Source organism: Canis lupus, chromosome 20 (genome assembly GCF_003254725.2).
Source record: "Canis lupus dingo isolate Sandy chromosome 20, ASM325472v2, whole genome shotgun sequence".
Lineage (NCBI taxonomy): Eukaryota > Metazoa > Chordata > Mammalia > Carnivora > Canidae > Canis > Canis lupus.
Window position 1 is genome coordinate 8,726,149 of NC_064262.1, and position 15,383 is coordinate 8,741,531.

The 15,383-nt window shown below is 50.4% G+C and overlaps 1 protein-coding gene across 10 annotated transcripts in view; it reads right to left on the bottom strand.

The window, feature by feature from the left end:
- Positions 1 to 318: 318 nt before the first annotated feature.
- MTMR14 (myotubularin related protein 14) overlaps positions 319 to 15,383 on the bottom strand; it is a 46,476-nt gene continuing 31,411 nt past the window's right edge. For 4 of the 10 annotated variants that reach the window (XM_025450593.3, XM_025450584.3, XM_049098621.1 and 1 more), the window contains 7 exons: positions 15,221 to 15,257; positions 12,905 to 12,975; positions 12,096 to 12,154; positions 11,784 to 11,922; positions 10,885 to 11,061; positions 3,770 to 3,925; positions 319 to 924 (listed from right to left, as the gene is read on the bottom strand). In XM_025450593.3, the coding sequence (XP_025306378.1) occupies positions 741 to 924; positions 3,770 to 3,925; positions 10,885 to 11,061; positions 11,784 to 11,922; positions 12,096 to 12,154; positions 12,905 to 12,975; positions 15,221 to 15,257 (823 nt within the window). In that variant the 3' untranslated portion in view covers positions 319 to 740. The remainder of the gene's footprint in view (positions 925 to 3,769; positions 3,926 to 10,884; positions 11,062 to 11,783; positions 11,923 to 12,095; positions 12,155 to 12,904; positions 12,976 to 15,220; positions 15,258 to 15,383) is intronic. The other 6 variants (XM_049098620.1, XM_025450602.3, XM_049098622.1 and 3 more) reach the window with 4 other exon arrangements.

Sequence of the window (15,383 nt, forward strand, 5' to 3'; positions counted from 1 at the left end):
AACTTGTTTAAAATGAAGGATACCCCCACCCCCTGCCCATTCCTAGCTAAATGAAGATCTCAGCAACCCCAAGTCTAAATTTCAGGCAGCCCTGGGAATCTGTGTGGATAAATAGGTTCCTAGGTGACTAGGGCCCACTGACAGCCTGTGGCTGCATGTCCCTGTCTGAGACTGTCATGTTAAAAGACACAACCCAGTCTTCAGTTGTCTTTCTGCTTTATCTGACCCTTACCTCAACCCCTTCCAGCACAAGGAAGAACAGTAAGAACCTTCCAAATAACTCCACAAAGAGAGCAACCAAATGATGCAAGAGAGCAGTTGTTCAAAAAGATTTTTATTTTGTGATCTGTGTCAAACGGTCTCATTCTCAGTGCAGGTGGATCCCTCCTCTCCAGGAAACAAGAATGGGAAGAGGGGAGTCTTTCATGAGGTCTCAGCCCCCACAAGGCCCCAGGGACTTGGGAAAACCCACACAGTTCTGAGAATTGATGGGAATCCCAACAAAGACTAGGGTGGGTGAAAGGCAATGACAAGAGGGGTGGTGGTCACCAGTCAGGAAGCTGGGGGTTGGGGAACCCCGTCCTTAGCCCTGCTTAGCTTTGGGGCTGCCATGTGCATGATGGAGAAGGAGGAGTGAGAAGATTTCCCTCCTATCTTGAAGCACCCCTTGTCCAGGCATGGCTTTGATTCCACTCAGGGCTCAGGTGAGAGGAGCAGGAAATTGTTGTGGGCTGGCTACTTCATAAGGTGCTGCTGCTGGTGCCCCGGAGTCCAACACCACGGACAAACTGCTCCAGTAGGCCTCCAATGGCACCAGAGGGACTGGGGGCTGCTGCTCGAAGCCCCACTGTGCTACTGTATGCGGCCAAGAAAGTTGAGCGTACTTCCTGCAGCCGAGTCTCCCGCTCACTTAGGGCTGCAAGCCTATGAGGGGGGAAGGAAAGGAGGGAGAATTAATGTATTACCCTGGGGCAGGATCCAACATCCTTATCCTCACACCATACTACCTATTCTTCTGCCTTTGTTAGCACAGGCCAGCACATGTCCTGTGGCCATACTACCCCAGTGGTTCAGGCCCCAAACACTTGTCCTGTTCCCCTCAAGAACCACTCCTCTCAGCTCTCAGGTTACTGCTCCTACCTAGAAGCAGCATATTTTAATGGGAAGGGCAAGGTGAGCAGGGGGGAGGTTTGCACTGAGGCACAAATCTGAGACTTAAGGAGAGACCACAAGATGAGGCATCAAGCTTTGGCTGACCAAAGGCCTCAGCCTTCTTCAGGCCAGGACCTGGAGCATCCTGCAAGGAAGTTCTTGTCAATGTTCTAGAGAGGCCAGAGTCCTCAACTGGAAACCCCTGAGGCTCTGGCTACATCTTCACTTGCTGTGTTCCCTAAGCAAGTAGCTAGCAGGATTCCTGTTCTGATTCTATTGCTTTTTGTTCCCTGGCCTCTACAGACACTGATCACAGGTGGAAGACAGGAAGCCCCTCCTCTCTCCTTGTCCTGGAAATACAAGTCAAGAAGGGGAACAAGTGAAAAAAATGGCAGGGAGGAGAAGTGCATGAAAACTGAGGCTTATCAAAGAATTCCATGAGGCTATTTGACACTTTGAAAGGTCTTTAATAGAAGAGGCCTAAGGTACCAGCCACATTCAACCTATGGACTAAAAGGTATGCAGTCTAGGGGTGGGAGGGACATGGAATCAGAGGAAAGGTCAGGAATTCATATGGTGTTCACCCTAACTGTTCCCTGGAGGGCTTTCTCCAGGGATCACAGATCTATACGACACGAGCCCTCATGTTCCCATCCACCTGAAAAATCAAAACTAGCCCTGACCACTAACTTACACCAAAATTTCCCCCAAGAGACCAATCTCTATATGATCCCTCCCAGGAATTTGTCAGAAGTAACAGCAATGTCTCCAATTCCCAAACCCAAATGACTGTACCCCAGGGCCTGGAGGGAACAGATGGAGATAGGAGGATAAACGACAGTCCTGGGGTATGTATGGGGAGAACAGACATAGGGAATGTAGACTGGTGCGAGTGGTATGTATGAGTGGGTGACTAAGTGTGGGAGAGAGACAGAGAAGCGGCAGGTTCTAGGGTGAAGGAAAGTCAAGCAGCTTGGCAGCAGCTCTAGGAAAATAGAGCTGATGCTTGATTCCTGCAACACCATGAACAAAGTCTTTCTTGGCATTTGGGGGAGACATGTGGTCCTAGATCTTCTTTATTCTCTAAACTAGGTTTCACAGAGGCTAGAGGCCGTGTGTTCTTCTTTAGCTTTTCCTTACAGCATATAACCAGGAGAAATTCAGAGTGGTAGTTTGTATTCACAGGGAATATCCAAAGGTCCAAACGTGTGCATTCTCACTGTCCCTTATTTCTGGGAGGCAAAAGAGGGAGAGATCTTTTAGAGACAAAGAAAACTGGAGCCCAGAGAGGATATGTGATCCACTTAAGGATACACAGCAGGCAAGGGGTAGGCAGGCAGAGATATTCTAGTGCCATTCCCTCTGGACAGATGAACTAGCAGGCTCAGAGAGGTCAGGGCTAACATCCTAAGATGTAGCTGGTAAGCAGACAGCTAGGAGTTTGACTAAATTTCTCTGATAACAAAGCCCAAGCACCAAATCCACATACCGTATGATCTCAGGAGGAATCAACCCTGACCCCACACCTACAACTGCAATTTTGGAGGCCATGAGAACACACAGAACCTAGCCTTCTTCTGGCAACCACCCAGATCTTGAGGGTTGGCTAGGAGCTCAAGAGAGCTGCCCAAGGTATAAACTGTAGGACCTGGGGCTGGAGTTGCCTATTTCAGTGGTTAATGCCAGTTAAGTGAGGGGGTGCTATCAAGCAGGGGCGAAGATGTCTGCTTCCTCCAGAGATGGCTCCTGGGCTTACGCCATCCTGGAACCCCAAGGTGCAGGCTCTGTCTGCCCTCAGCAGAGAATCCTTCTTAACAGCCTATGGCAACATGCCTCTGACCTACCTGTCAGCCCTGGTGGGTATGAGCCAAATTCTGGTGGTGATGATGAATCCCCAGCACCTGAGGTTCATTCAACCCATCATGGGGAGGGGCAGGCCACTAGAAGCTCTACTGCTTGACATCCATGAAGCAGTAAAGCAGGCAGGGGGCAGGGGGCTGCCACAGAGGCAGCCACTCAAGCGGACACACTATTTAAGAGTTGGAAGCTCAGTAATGGAGCCTTGAAGTGAGAGGATTTTATAGGCTTTGGGATTTAGTATCCCCATCCAATTTTCTTTCCTGACCAGAGGCAAATGCAGCAGACAAAAGGGGAAAGAGGATGGCAAAGAACCCTTGGTTTTACTAGGAGCAGCACAGCCCTTGAATTAACCTAGCTCCAATCCAGCTCTGGTCTCCACCATACACCTACTTTCACTACCCCACTGTTCTGATTTCAAAGGATTCTCATGTCAGGCAGAGCCTCAGACAGAAATAGAACCTTCTATAGTTACAGTCCAGCCAGCTTTCCCTCAGGGTGTGCCCCAAGGCACCTGTGGACGAATTTTGGAGGCTCTGGAGAGTGAACACACAGTGCAACACACTTACAGAGCAGCCCATAATGCCTCTTTCATACCTCAGGAGTCCAGGAACAGTGAGGTATATACTTAGCTGAGACACTGGGGAAGGGCAAGGATCCAGGGCCAGCTGCTGCCTCACTCCTAACCAACACTCTTGATTGCTCACCAGCTTCTGATATGGGCAGGGGAGCATCCTGTCTTCTCAAGCAAGACACTTACAGACAACTGTTAGGGAGCTCATCCGGGAAGCTGAAAGGGAGAGAGGAGTCTGTGTGCAGGACAGCCCGTTCCTGAATACTGCCACAGCCTGTTACCATCTGCCAGCTGCCAAAGTCTGTGGAGAGAGAGGATCCGGGCAGGGGATGGTCCACTGATCTGGGGCAGAGAGGAGAGAGAGGGAAGATGATGCACAGTCAGTCATATGCCTGACAGGGGAGGCCCTGGAGGGATGGGGGTGGGGCTATGATGGTCCTGGACCATAGCCACAAGGTTCTGTTGGTAGAGCTTCTGTAAACCACTTTCTTCAAAAGTACAAAATCAGCTGGATAGGTTGTGATTGAGAAAGAAGAGTATAGACCATAAGGCAGGCTCAGGTGTGAGGACAATGCTTTGTGCAAAGACTTACAGAAGCAAAAGAAGAGCAAAGCAGAATGAGAAGAGGGGAGCCAGCAACCAAAGCCTCAGGTCAGGGGATGCCTGCCCTGTGGCTGACATAGCAAGTCCAATCTCAACAGCACCAAAAGGAGGGGAGCAAGGCTGGATGCCCCAGGAACCAGGGAGGCAGGATCACCTCATATTCCCCCAGCATGCAGATTGGCAGGGTGGGGAAGCCAGAACTCAGGGTCCAATGAAGTCTTATCAGAGCAATGGGAGAACAAGCTTCTTGGGGACAGTGGAGGGTGGTGACCTAGATTGAAGAGTGAGGTGATGAGCGCCCTGAGGCACACCCCTCCATGCTTTCTCTGCAGCACCTTCCAGGAGCCGTAGTTTGTATTCACAAGCATCAACCCAGCAAACTCACTAGCTATGCCCAGAGGGTGGGGATGATTCAGGCAGGCAACTTGACAGCTTCATCAGGCCTTTTTCAGATGGAGGTTTGGGTGGTGCAGGGAGAAGAGTGTTGCATTGGGAATCTACTGCTGCTACCACCTTCTCACGGACAGCTAACCTCTCTCTATGGTCTCAGGGCAACAGCCCACCCAGTGGGGGTCGGGAAGGAAGGGAGGAAATGGGAAGACCGCACACAAGGCCCTTTCATCAGCTACCCCAGGTCTCCATCTCCAGAGAGACATCATCTTTGTTTAACCCTTTATTCTTTAATTCAAGAATAGCAGAAAGTGTTTCTGTAGGGACCCAGGAGCAGACAGAAGCATCAGTAGTGGTATAGGGGGTGGGAAACAGAGAAAGGCATTTGCTGGCGTTGGCCCACCTAGTTAGCTGGCATCAACATCTCCTAGTTTGAGGCAACAGCCCTCATAAGTGGCCATCCCAGCCTCATTCTCAAGCAACTGCCACCTGAGTGATGCTCTGGCCAGGTAGTGCGTCTCAGGTAATCTTTAGCCATCCTTATCTTGAGACCAAGAAATGGCAGTCCAGACAGGTGAAGATGCTTACTCAAGGTCCCACAGCCACTGAGTGCAAGAAGAGATTTTTAAAGCCAAGTTTGATTATGGATTTGTCCTACAACAGAACCACCTTGAGACCAGAGATAACAGATGGTTTTCTACGTTAAAGCTGCCATGAATAGGAACCCCCTGCAACATAGAGACTTCCACATTCATCATTCCTGCTAAACTCTGGAAGGTGTGTGACAGAAACATCAGGGATGAGAGAAGAACATGGTTTGCTACCTGGTGGAAGCCCCTCATGCTCCACAAAACAGGGTTTCCTTATTTCTAGATGGAGAAACTTGGTAGGACTCAAGCAGTCTGTAACAAAGAGACAGCTGCCCAGGAGAGGGCAAACCACACGCCACAGTCTGGTAGTTTCCCTATGCTTCCTCCAGGTTGTGCTGGGTCTTCAGTCAGTATAACTCCACTGAGGTCAGCCTGGTGCCACAAATCTCATCTACTGTTCAAATTTTAAGCACAGATTTCCTCTTCCAGTTTTAGCAGTCTGTAGGAAAACAATTGCTAAACACTAGAGTGAGGAGGGAATGGAAGGGATGCTGAGTAGGATGGGGGCACTCCTGGGGCTGGGAACATGGAGGTTTCTTATGCCACCACCTGGCACTCCCCAGGCAATCAGACTCAGACTACCAATGGAAAAATGACAGAAAGATGGAATGCGAGGATTCCCGGTCCCCTTAAGCTAGTCACTTTGCTTCCCCAGTGTCCAGCAGTTAGCACCACCAGGCAAGAACCACATTTGGAGTAGCGAGGGGATAGCTGTGGAGTGAAGTAGGCAATATAGACAGCAACAGTATATGATCCCAGGGGATAGAAAGCCATCTCAGCAAGCAACCATCCTTTGCCTGTTTTACAAGAGTGAACACATAGGCTACAAACAAATCTTCCTACTTGAGGCTTTTGTCAAAGAAAGGATTGCAGAGCAATTGTTCAGCTCCTAGGTTTGAGATCAGGGGGCTATGCTAAGCAGAGAGGTGCTCCTAAGTGCCAGTCTGGATCAGCTGGCTGGAGGGGACACCTAAAGGTGAAAGCAGACAGTCCCCAGAAGTAGTACCTGTACCTGCCTAATGAAAGAAGGAAAACTTTGCAGTCTCAGTACACAGATGACTTCATCAGCTTTATTAAGACCCCATACTCTTCAGTCCTGCATCTTTACTCAAGCACAAAGCAGGAAAAAAAAAAAAAAAAGAGGTCCAAGTTCTAGCTCCTCTAATCTACCTACAGGGCCAGAGGGAATATGGGGCCAAACTATGCTCAAATTGGAGAACTGCGGAGCCGATGATGCTTCCAAGGTCACCTGTCCATATGCCTGGATCTCAGGGGGATCACACTTCTGCCCAGGAGACTGGGTTTTTGGCAACATTTCACTCCGTTGTCTGGATACAGCCTAGGCCCGTCTTTATAGCACCAAAGAGCTGCAACTCCCACTTTCCCCCCAGACACCCAGAGTAGGCAGGACTCAGGCAAGTTATCTTTTAGATAGTCCTTTGTGGAAGGAGGTACAAGAATACCATACAAGCAGAGCTGGCCCAACCCACACAGCTGAGGCAAGAATAAACAAGTCTGCCCTGAGGTGCCTAGCCTGGCCTTTTACCTAGCTGCCTAGTGCCCTGACATGGCCCATTTGCCCTCAGATATGTGAATAAGGACAGATCCTTCACAACCACAGTTTACTGAGCTTTTGTGGAAAGAATGAGTATTTGCTATATGCCAGATACTTAGTTCTATGATCTTATTTAAACCCAAACGTATGGAAGCCAGAATCATTACTTGATCTTTAAAGGTGGAATGAAAAAATTGAGCCCAGGAAGGAAGTGATTTTTCCAAGTCTCACAGCTAGGAGGGGCAAAGCTGAGACTGAAACTCAGCCCAAACTAGCCTCATAATACACTGATCTTCCTTCTGGATAAGGGACAGTAGGGGCTTCAGGGGTTGGCACATAATTTTCAACTGGAATAAAGCACAGAGTTGATAATTTATCATAAGGAAAAGAGGTCCTCATGTGATTCCTGGATGTGAGAAAGGAAGCAGCATGTCCCAGGAGTGGCTGTTTACCATTAGGGAAGCTGGCCAGAGGGCAGAGCTAGTACATGGGAGGCGGCAAGGGGAAAGAACCACAGGAAAATGGCATTGGAGCCTTGATCAGACTACACCTGAAGGTCACATTCTCCACTGGACTTTTCCATAAGAACCACCAGTTTTCCTTGATTGTTTAAACCTGTTAAGATTTTTTTTTTTTTTTTTGTTAATTGCATCTGGAAGCACCTGAACTGAGGCTGGCACAGAAAGCTTGAAGGCGCACAACTAGGAAGAACCTGGGAGTTGCCTCAGAGGTTTACACAGATAAGAAAACAGAAACTCAAAGTCATCAAGTGACATGTCTGAAGGACATGCAAGGAATGAATGTCTGAGCCATGATCTAAAATCCCAAACTTTGACGGGGCCTAAATGTCACCTCTAATCTACACTTATTCCCTGCCGAACCCCCAAACCTCTAGGTGATGGTCCCATAGCCTCTGCCTAAGTGACTGCTTCCAGGATTGGGGCTTTAGGGAAGAATCCTTCAGTTCAACAAGGTCCTGAACTCACAGAGCAATTGACTTCAGAGATGGTTAAGACAGGATTTCTTACCACATTTGAAAAAAACAAAAAATCCATACATCAGTTTTCTGCAGCCTGGACTTTAAACATTGATGTGTGTGTGTATGTGGGGGGGAGATATGGAGGGATGAAGAGGGAGAGAGAAAAAGATAGAAAGAGGGAGAGAACCTCTGCATTCCTGCAGCAGCCCAAGAAATATTTTAGGGCTCTAAGTGTCCTTTCTGGCAATGCATTTAGACTTCTTACCACTCATCCTTGGTAACAAGCTATGATCCCATGCAAGACAATGTCAAACATGGGACAGGAACCCTATGTGTTACAGAAATCAATCTGGTTTTCTGCATCATTAAACACAGCCCAGGACAGAGCTCGCTGCTTATAATGAGCAGTTGGTATGTGCTGGAAGATGGCGCAAGAAGAGCTAGCTGGGCAACGGGAGTTGGTTCCTATGTTTCTACTTGGCTATTCAACCAGGCTGCTGGGTGTCCCTCAGCCAAGTTAATCTGCTCCTTAGGCAGCTTGGCTTCAAGCTGGGCTCAGTGGTGGCACCATCCCTCCTCAGGCATGGACGGTGCTGTGCTAGCAACCCCCCACCCTTAAAGATGTCTGACTCTGGAGCAGAGACCAAGTGGCTGAGCCACTTACCAACCAGGACCTTAGGGGGCTGGTGAGCTCAGAGCATTGGCCCTGCCTAGTCCCAGCCCCCAGCCCTGTAGTTGGTGAGAGATTTAACAATGGTACAGAAATGCAGCTCCATCAGAAACTGTTGCAGTGGCAGATAATAATGCAAAAAGTCACCGGTGTCTTCTCAGAGAGGAGTATGGGGTTGGGACTGGCTAAGAACTACCACCCCACAGAACTTTCTTCCCAGCCCAACACCTACTTCTTAACTTTGAACAAAGCTTTACAGACTCCTTTCATAGGGAAGTCCTGCTTTAAGAACATATGCTTATAGAACTTGGAGCATTTGAAACCCAAAGCATTCACATTATGAGGGGAATTTCAGCTGTCACAGATAGCTTTACTAAAGCATTTCTTTCCATACTGTTCCCTTCTGCTGCATTAAAAAGCTGATTGGCTGTTGTTACCTAAGAGAGGCAGGGATCCCTCAGGCACTTTAAGATAAAAGAGACTAAATTAATTTTAATTTTAATGAAAATACATAATTAGAATGCTCCAAATCCGAATAATCTAGTCTTTCAAAACCTCTGGCAAACAGGCGCCCAGTCCAGAACCTTGCTGCCTGGCCAGACCAGCCGGGCTCCAAGTGGCCATTCCCAGAATAGACTGGCAGAGCCAAACACTTCAAAGCAGCCCAGCCCACGCCTCTCCAAGGCCTTGTGGCCCATTTGGGCCCAGCTATTCCCAGCCTCGACCAGGCCAAGCACAAAGGACTGAAAGGCCCAAGGACACCCGCACCCTCCCCCACCCCCCCTCCTTAGGGAAGGGCCTTGTTGCTCTCCTGGGCCAACCGTAAGAGTCTGAGCCACCAGTGCAGGCAGAGAACCGCTGCTGAGACTGCCTCCCACCCAGCAGGAAGGGGGCAGTAATAAAAAGATGGGGTGTGTGAAGAGGTGATGGAGTGCTGCCTCAGCGGGGGAGCCCCGAGCAGTTAAGAGAGCAGGACCCGAGAAGATTAGGAGGGCTCTTCCGGTCTCCTGCCCAGCTGTCCAGCAATGCTGCACAGGCAGGAAGGGAGGTGGGGACAACGAGCAAGAGTTCCAGGCCAGAAGTGCGAGGGTTATGCTGTGCTGCCACAGCCCCGGGGCAGCCCTGAGGAAAGCCAGGCGTGCAGACAAAGGTGGCATGGCAGTGGGCGCACACAGGGAACAGGAGCGAGCACAGCCACGTGGACTGGTCTGCCTGGCACCACCTCTGTTCAGCTATCTTCTCCAAACCTCCTGTGTGGTCGGAGGAGTCACGGTCTGTGTTTAGAAGGCTCGGCTACACCACTGGCAGACACTTCAGCACTCCAGGTTGAAGGGCTCACCTTCAGAGGGGAGCACACCGGACTCGTCTGGTCAGTGCACTCCATGGAGCTCCTCCCGGCCTACAGCTGATCTGCTTTGCCGCATGGGGAGGGTGCTCTTCCTCCATTGCCTGCTTTTTGCCCATGGAGAAGAGCCAGAGGATGGGGATAGGAGGAGGGCTGCAGAAGTTTTAGGTCTTTCCCTGTAATATGCTCAGGACTTGGGGGCTCAGTTTCCTCACTGTTAACAGGCCTGCTACAAAGAAAAGATCTGAAACTTCTGGAGCAGTAGGTTTCAGAGCTGGGCTCAAATCTGGGGTAGACTCCAAGGCTTATGCTCTTTATGCTAAAAGCCCCTTTCTCCTTGGAATTTATCAAGGACCTCTTAAGTCACACACTGCTATGTTCTCTCCAGAAGGCCCAGACGTTCTCAAGACTTTAGAAAACAAAGCAATTCACAGGATTCTTTCCTGTGGATATGACATGGAAAAAGTGGTATGGGGTCAGCCAGGAAATGCTTTCCCCAAGTGCCAGACCATCTCTCAATTCTAAACCCCTACCCACTGCTCAGCCTTAATCTCTTCTAGAAAATGTTATTCCCACAGCACACTCTGGCCACACCCGTACAATCTGGCTGAGTACTCTTCAGGTGTAGAGTCTCCCAAGGTTCGTCCAAGCCATTTACATCTAGCCCAGCTCTCCATCTGTTCTCTTTGCTGCCCCTCCAATTCAGACATGGAATTTGAGAACCTAGATCCATCTCTTTAAGCAGAATGTGAGGGTCATGGGGGCTGAGACCCACCAAAGGCAAAAGGAGAGGCAGCCCTGACCCTGCCCATCACACTACAATCAGTACACCTTCTAGATTCTCCATCTGCTAAGGCTCTGGAAGGAGTCTCAAATCATTCTATAAACCAGCTCTTACCCAAACATTAACCCATCCTCCAAATGGGTAGGCCTGCAAGCTTGTCAAATCCTTCTGCCTCCTGGGTACACTGCCCACCAGGCCGCATGCCAAGGAACTCTGTCCCAAGACCACCCTAAGACAGCAGCTTAGGGGCTGGAACCACATCTCCAAGCTTATTAAGAGGGGAGGGCTAACTGCTTCTACCATTAGGGGCTTTGGAGCTCCTCACCTGGGCTTGGGGACCTCCAGGGGACTGCTACCCATCCTGAAAAAGTCAGAATGGTTCGAGGATGAGGAGCTGGAAGACTTGGCTTCCCCCAGCCCTTGGTGGGAAGGCAGGCGGTCCTCTGAGGGCTGTGGCCGGTTCCAGAACACGCTCTGTGGAGAGGATGAGTGGCTCTTCCTCCTGCAGTATAAAGAATAGGGCTGTGCGTCAAGGGGCCACTCTGGGCAAGCACTCTGCCCACTTTTACCAAATGTCAGGGCCCAGTCCTTACCTCTACCAGGAAAATGCCACATGGGGATGGTTATACATTAGCGTTCCCTCAGGCTCAGCCATGAGCAGCAAGGATTGGGTCTTCATAGAGGGAGTGGAACATCCAAATAATGCTGGCCTACTAGCCTCAGAGTATATGCTAGTTTCTTAACAGCTTGGTAACTGCCCCTCCGTCCAAATGTTATACAAAAGTTTGAGTTATTTGTCTAGAGACAGAGTCATCAGATTCTCAGGAGTTCACCCTCAAACAAGATCTCAATTCAGAATCATCATTTTGTACTCACTTGTTTTCTTTTTTCTAACCGGCCCCCCACCTCCCAGCCAAATGACATAAGGGAGCTCCCCTACAGAGTCTCTTTTACACCAGCCTCCCCTCACCCAGCCCTGTCTGCCAGCCCTGTGCCTTCTTTCTTCATCCCACAGGGAGCCCCAGCCCTTTATGTTCCTGAGCCACCACGGACAGTGCCCCTCACCAACCAGATGGCTGCCTCTGAGGTCTAGGAAAGACAGCAGGGCATGGAGCTGTGCTCTCAGCCCTACTGTCGGGGGGCCCCTTTGTTCCTGGGCCTCCCTGGAGCTGGTGGCCCTGGACCACAGCGGTGAGCAAGCTTAGTTCCAGCCTGGCCCCTCACCAAGATGCCTGAGTCTGTGCTCCTGCAGGGAGCAGCTCCACGGCCTCATAGGTGAAACTCCCGGCAGCTCCTGGGGAGCTCTCCATGACCAAAGAGAAGTCGCTGCCAAGGCTGGTGGTGCTGCCTCGGTCCTTTCGTCCTGAAAGAAGCAAGTGCCATTGGTCAGCACATTATCTTCTCACACTACTGGTCCCCTAGTTCTTCCACACCATACAGCCTGAGAGAGAAGTGTCTAGAACAAACAGCTCCTCTGTGGTCTATATTCAGAACGATGCACAGAGGAAGGGGAATGTGCTGAGGCCTGTAACTCACTCAGCATACAGATATCTTCCAGAGTGAAGCCTGCATCCCGGGCTGGCAAACTCTTCCTCCTGTGAACAGACACCAGAATAGTGAATTATATTCTGGGCTGGGGTCTTCTTTGTCGTTCCCACGCCCAGCATGCTACCTGCCTGAGAAGCTCCAATTCACTGGCAAATCAATGAGACCAGTCCTACCTAGAGTGCTGAGAAATGTAGGCCGCTTCTGAAAGGCCAGGAAAGCCTGACTCCTCCCTTTTGCCTTGGCCCCTCAGAGTTCAATCTGGCCCAACATTACCTAGAGCTTAGATTTGGAAGGCAAGTGAAATTCAAAGACACCAACTCTCACAGTGCTTGTAAGGCAACTGCCAGGCAAGACTCCTATGTTTCCCAGGCTGGAGGGAGACTCTGGTCCATGGTGGTGGGCTGCATAGAGATGCAGACATAACCTCTGCAGTGGCCCAGCAAAGGGCAGGTGGAAGAATCAGCTACCTCAGCTTAGTGTGGGGTGTTGGGGTCCTCCTGTCCTTAGGTTGGCTTTTCCTTGCAGCAGCATGCCCTGCTTTCCTCGTCACCAGAGACCATTCCTTTGCCCCATAGCCTCTCTGTTACTCTAACTACAGGCTGGCCCCAGCTCTGCCTCCCAGGCAGGAGAGCCTCTTTCCCATTGGCTCTCACCAGGGATTCCCACCCTGGCCTCAGAGGGGAAGCAGGGACGAAAGGCCAACTTGCCAAGCATGCAGGGAATCAGACGGTAAGTGACACCCTGCCTACTCTTCCCAGAGTGTCCTGCCCAGTATGAGAAAACAGGTCTCTCCTCACCTCTGTGTCCTCAGAGCAGAGAATTCCTCAGAGATGATATGCTTCAAAAAATTGAAGCAGAAGAAGAAAATCTGAAGAAACCAAAAAGCAGCATACATGAGAAGACAGCTTTCTCCAAGGAGAGGAATCTAGGTGGCTGAGCTCCCAGGAGAGGGCAGACAGCCACCTCATCAGCCCCTGGTGGACAAGAGCCCTGTCTCAGGGTTCCTGCTGGATATGCTGCTCTAAAAATGGTATAAATGGGTGAGAGTGGGCTTTGCAGGTAGGGTAGATGTGCCTGGGCTAGGGCAAAGAAGGAAGGGAATGTACTAGAGTAAGCCAGTGAGTTTTTAAAACGTCTTCAAATTCAACATGGTGTTCTCAAGCCACTGAAAAGGATAAAGAGAATGCAGCTTTTCTCCTCAGCCTCTTCTAAGAACCCCAAGGAGAGAGGCTAACTGGGAAGAACAGCTGGGAGAGAGATTATTTGGGGGTGAGGAGATTAATGGACACTGCAGAAACATAAAGGAAGGGAAAGGGATCAGATTTTGTAGGAGGAACACCCAGAAAGAGTAGCTCAAAAGAACCATGTTGGAGGGGCAGCCACAGTCTGGCTTAGAGTCTGAGGTGGACAGAGGCAGGAGGCCGCTCCTGACTTCTAGCTGCAACTCACCGCCACCAGCAAACTCTCCTCCCTTCCAGCCAGTGTCCTAGTGAAATGGACCCCATGAAGTGCACGTAAGGCAGTCTCTGCAGTTTTTAAATAAACTCCCCAGTGATTCTGAAAGGTGTGGTCCATCAAACGCTTACTTGGATAAACACCCACATGGTATCCCAGGGCCCCATATGATTTCCCCACACAAACACCGCTCCCCGCCAAAAAAAGGGGAGGGTGCCCAGGTTAGGTTACTATGAAAATGTTGGGTTACATAAAACTAAATAGGTGTCTTTACCACAGACTCTTTAGTCTTTAATATGCCAGTGTGCTGTGAATCTCAAGGGCTGGGTAGGAGGACAGAGTACCGTTTAACAGACCTCTGTTTTGTTTTAAAGCATCAGCGTCTAGAATGTCTGGTGGGGTAAGAGAAAAGCTCACATCCTGAAAAACAACCCTCCCAGCTGAGGACACCCTTTTTGCTTATGCTGAGAGATGGCCAGGGTCTGAATCCAGACCACACTGGCCTCGGCCTCATCCTCTGTCCAGTTTCTGAAGGCAGGATCTGGCTTGCTCTGAGGGTGGGGGAGATGGTGTGGAGGGCAGAATGTTCTGGAGTGCCAGTCAGTCTCAAAATGAGAGGCTGCAAAGGGGCTTTACGGGCTGATTTCAATGCCAAAGTCACTGCCTCTGACAGAGTTCATGGAGGCCTCTGAAGAACAGGCTTATGAGCTCTGCAGCCCTGGCAGATGCGATAAGCACTCAGAGGAAGAGATTTAGAAAGGGAGAGGAGCCATTGAGAGGGAGGAACAAAAGAAGGAGGCACAAGATAAGATGCTTGGAAAGAAGGCAGCCTCAGGAGAGTAAGAAAGATGCTTCAGGAAAAGAGGGGGGCTACACAGGGGGCAGAAAAGAAAGTACTAATGCTGTGTGACAGCTCCCATGCTGGGCGCCTGGACTCATTCTCTTTGTGAAGCAGCACGATCAACACCAGGAGACTCAAGGTTAATCACATTACTCAAGGTCATCAGGTAATAGGTGGGACAGCAGGGTTCAAACTCAGGTCTGACTCCAGGTCTGCGTGCAGGGAAAAGAGGCTGAAAAATAAGCATGCCAAAGAGGCAAAGACTGCAGAAAGCAGAGAAGGATGGGGTGTAGAAAGGGCAGAGAGAGTAAGGAGGGACAGTGCCCAGAGTAAGGAGACCCTGGGGCCCAGCTGGCTGTGCCTGGGCTGGGTTTGTCTGGGCTGGTGGTGAGCAGCCGGGCAGGACCCTGCTTGCTCGGCTGGCCCTGGGGCTTAAAAGTTGCTGAATGGGTGTGAACAGGAGAGAGAGACAGAAGAGCCTCTGGGTTGTAGCTACATGGCTGAGGAGCCCAGGAAAAGGCTTGTATTTTGGTTCCATAACTACAGAAAACAAGGTCACCTGTGAGAAAGATGGCAGCAAAGGCCAGGGGAAGAGGACTGACAGATGGAGGTCATTGCAGCCATGTGGGCAAATGTTCTCTCTACTGCACAGGAGAGGAATGGGGGCTCAGAATGGGGGCTACTGTGCTGGTGCTTTAATGGCCATGCTGCCTGATGCCCACATGCACTGGGCAAGGAACTGCCCTCTATGTATGGACACCAAACAGAACATCATGCTGTTGTTCTCAGAGCCCTGGCATTTGCTCACAGTACCCACCTCCTCTCCTTTGCTGAGCCGATCTACCAACATGTGCCTGAAACAAGAAGGCGAGGAGGTCAAAGCAAGCCACGCCCCAAGATGGCAGGGCAAAGGGGGACTGGAGTGACAGGGACAGTCCACGGCTTTGGCACCACAATCTCAGGTGGGGCCTGACAACCAC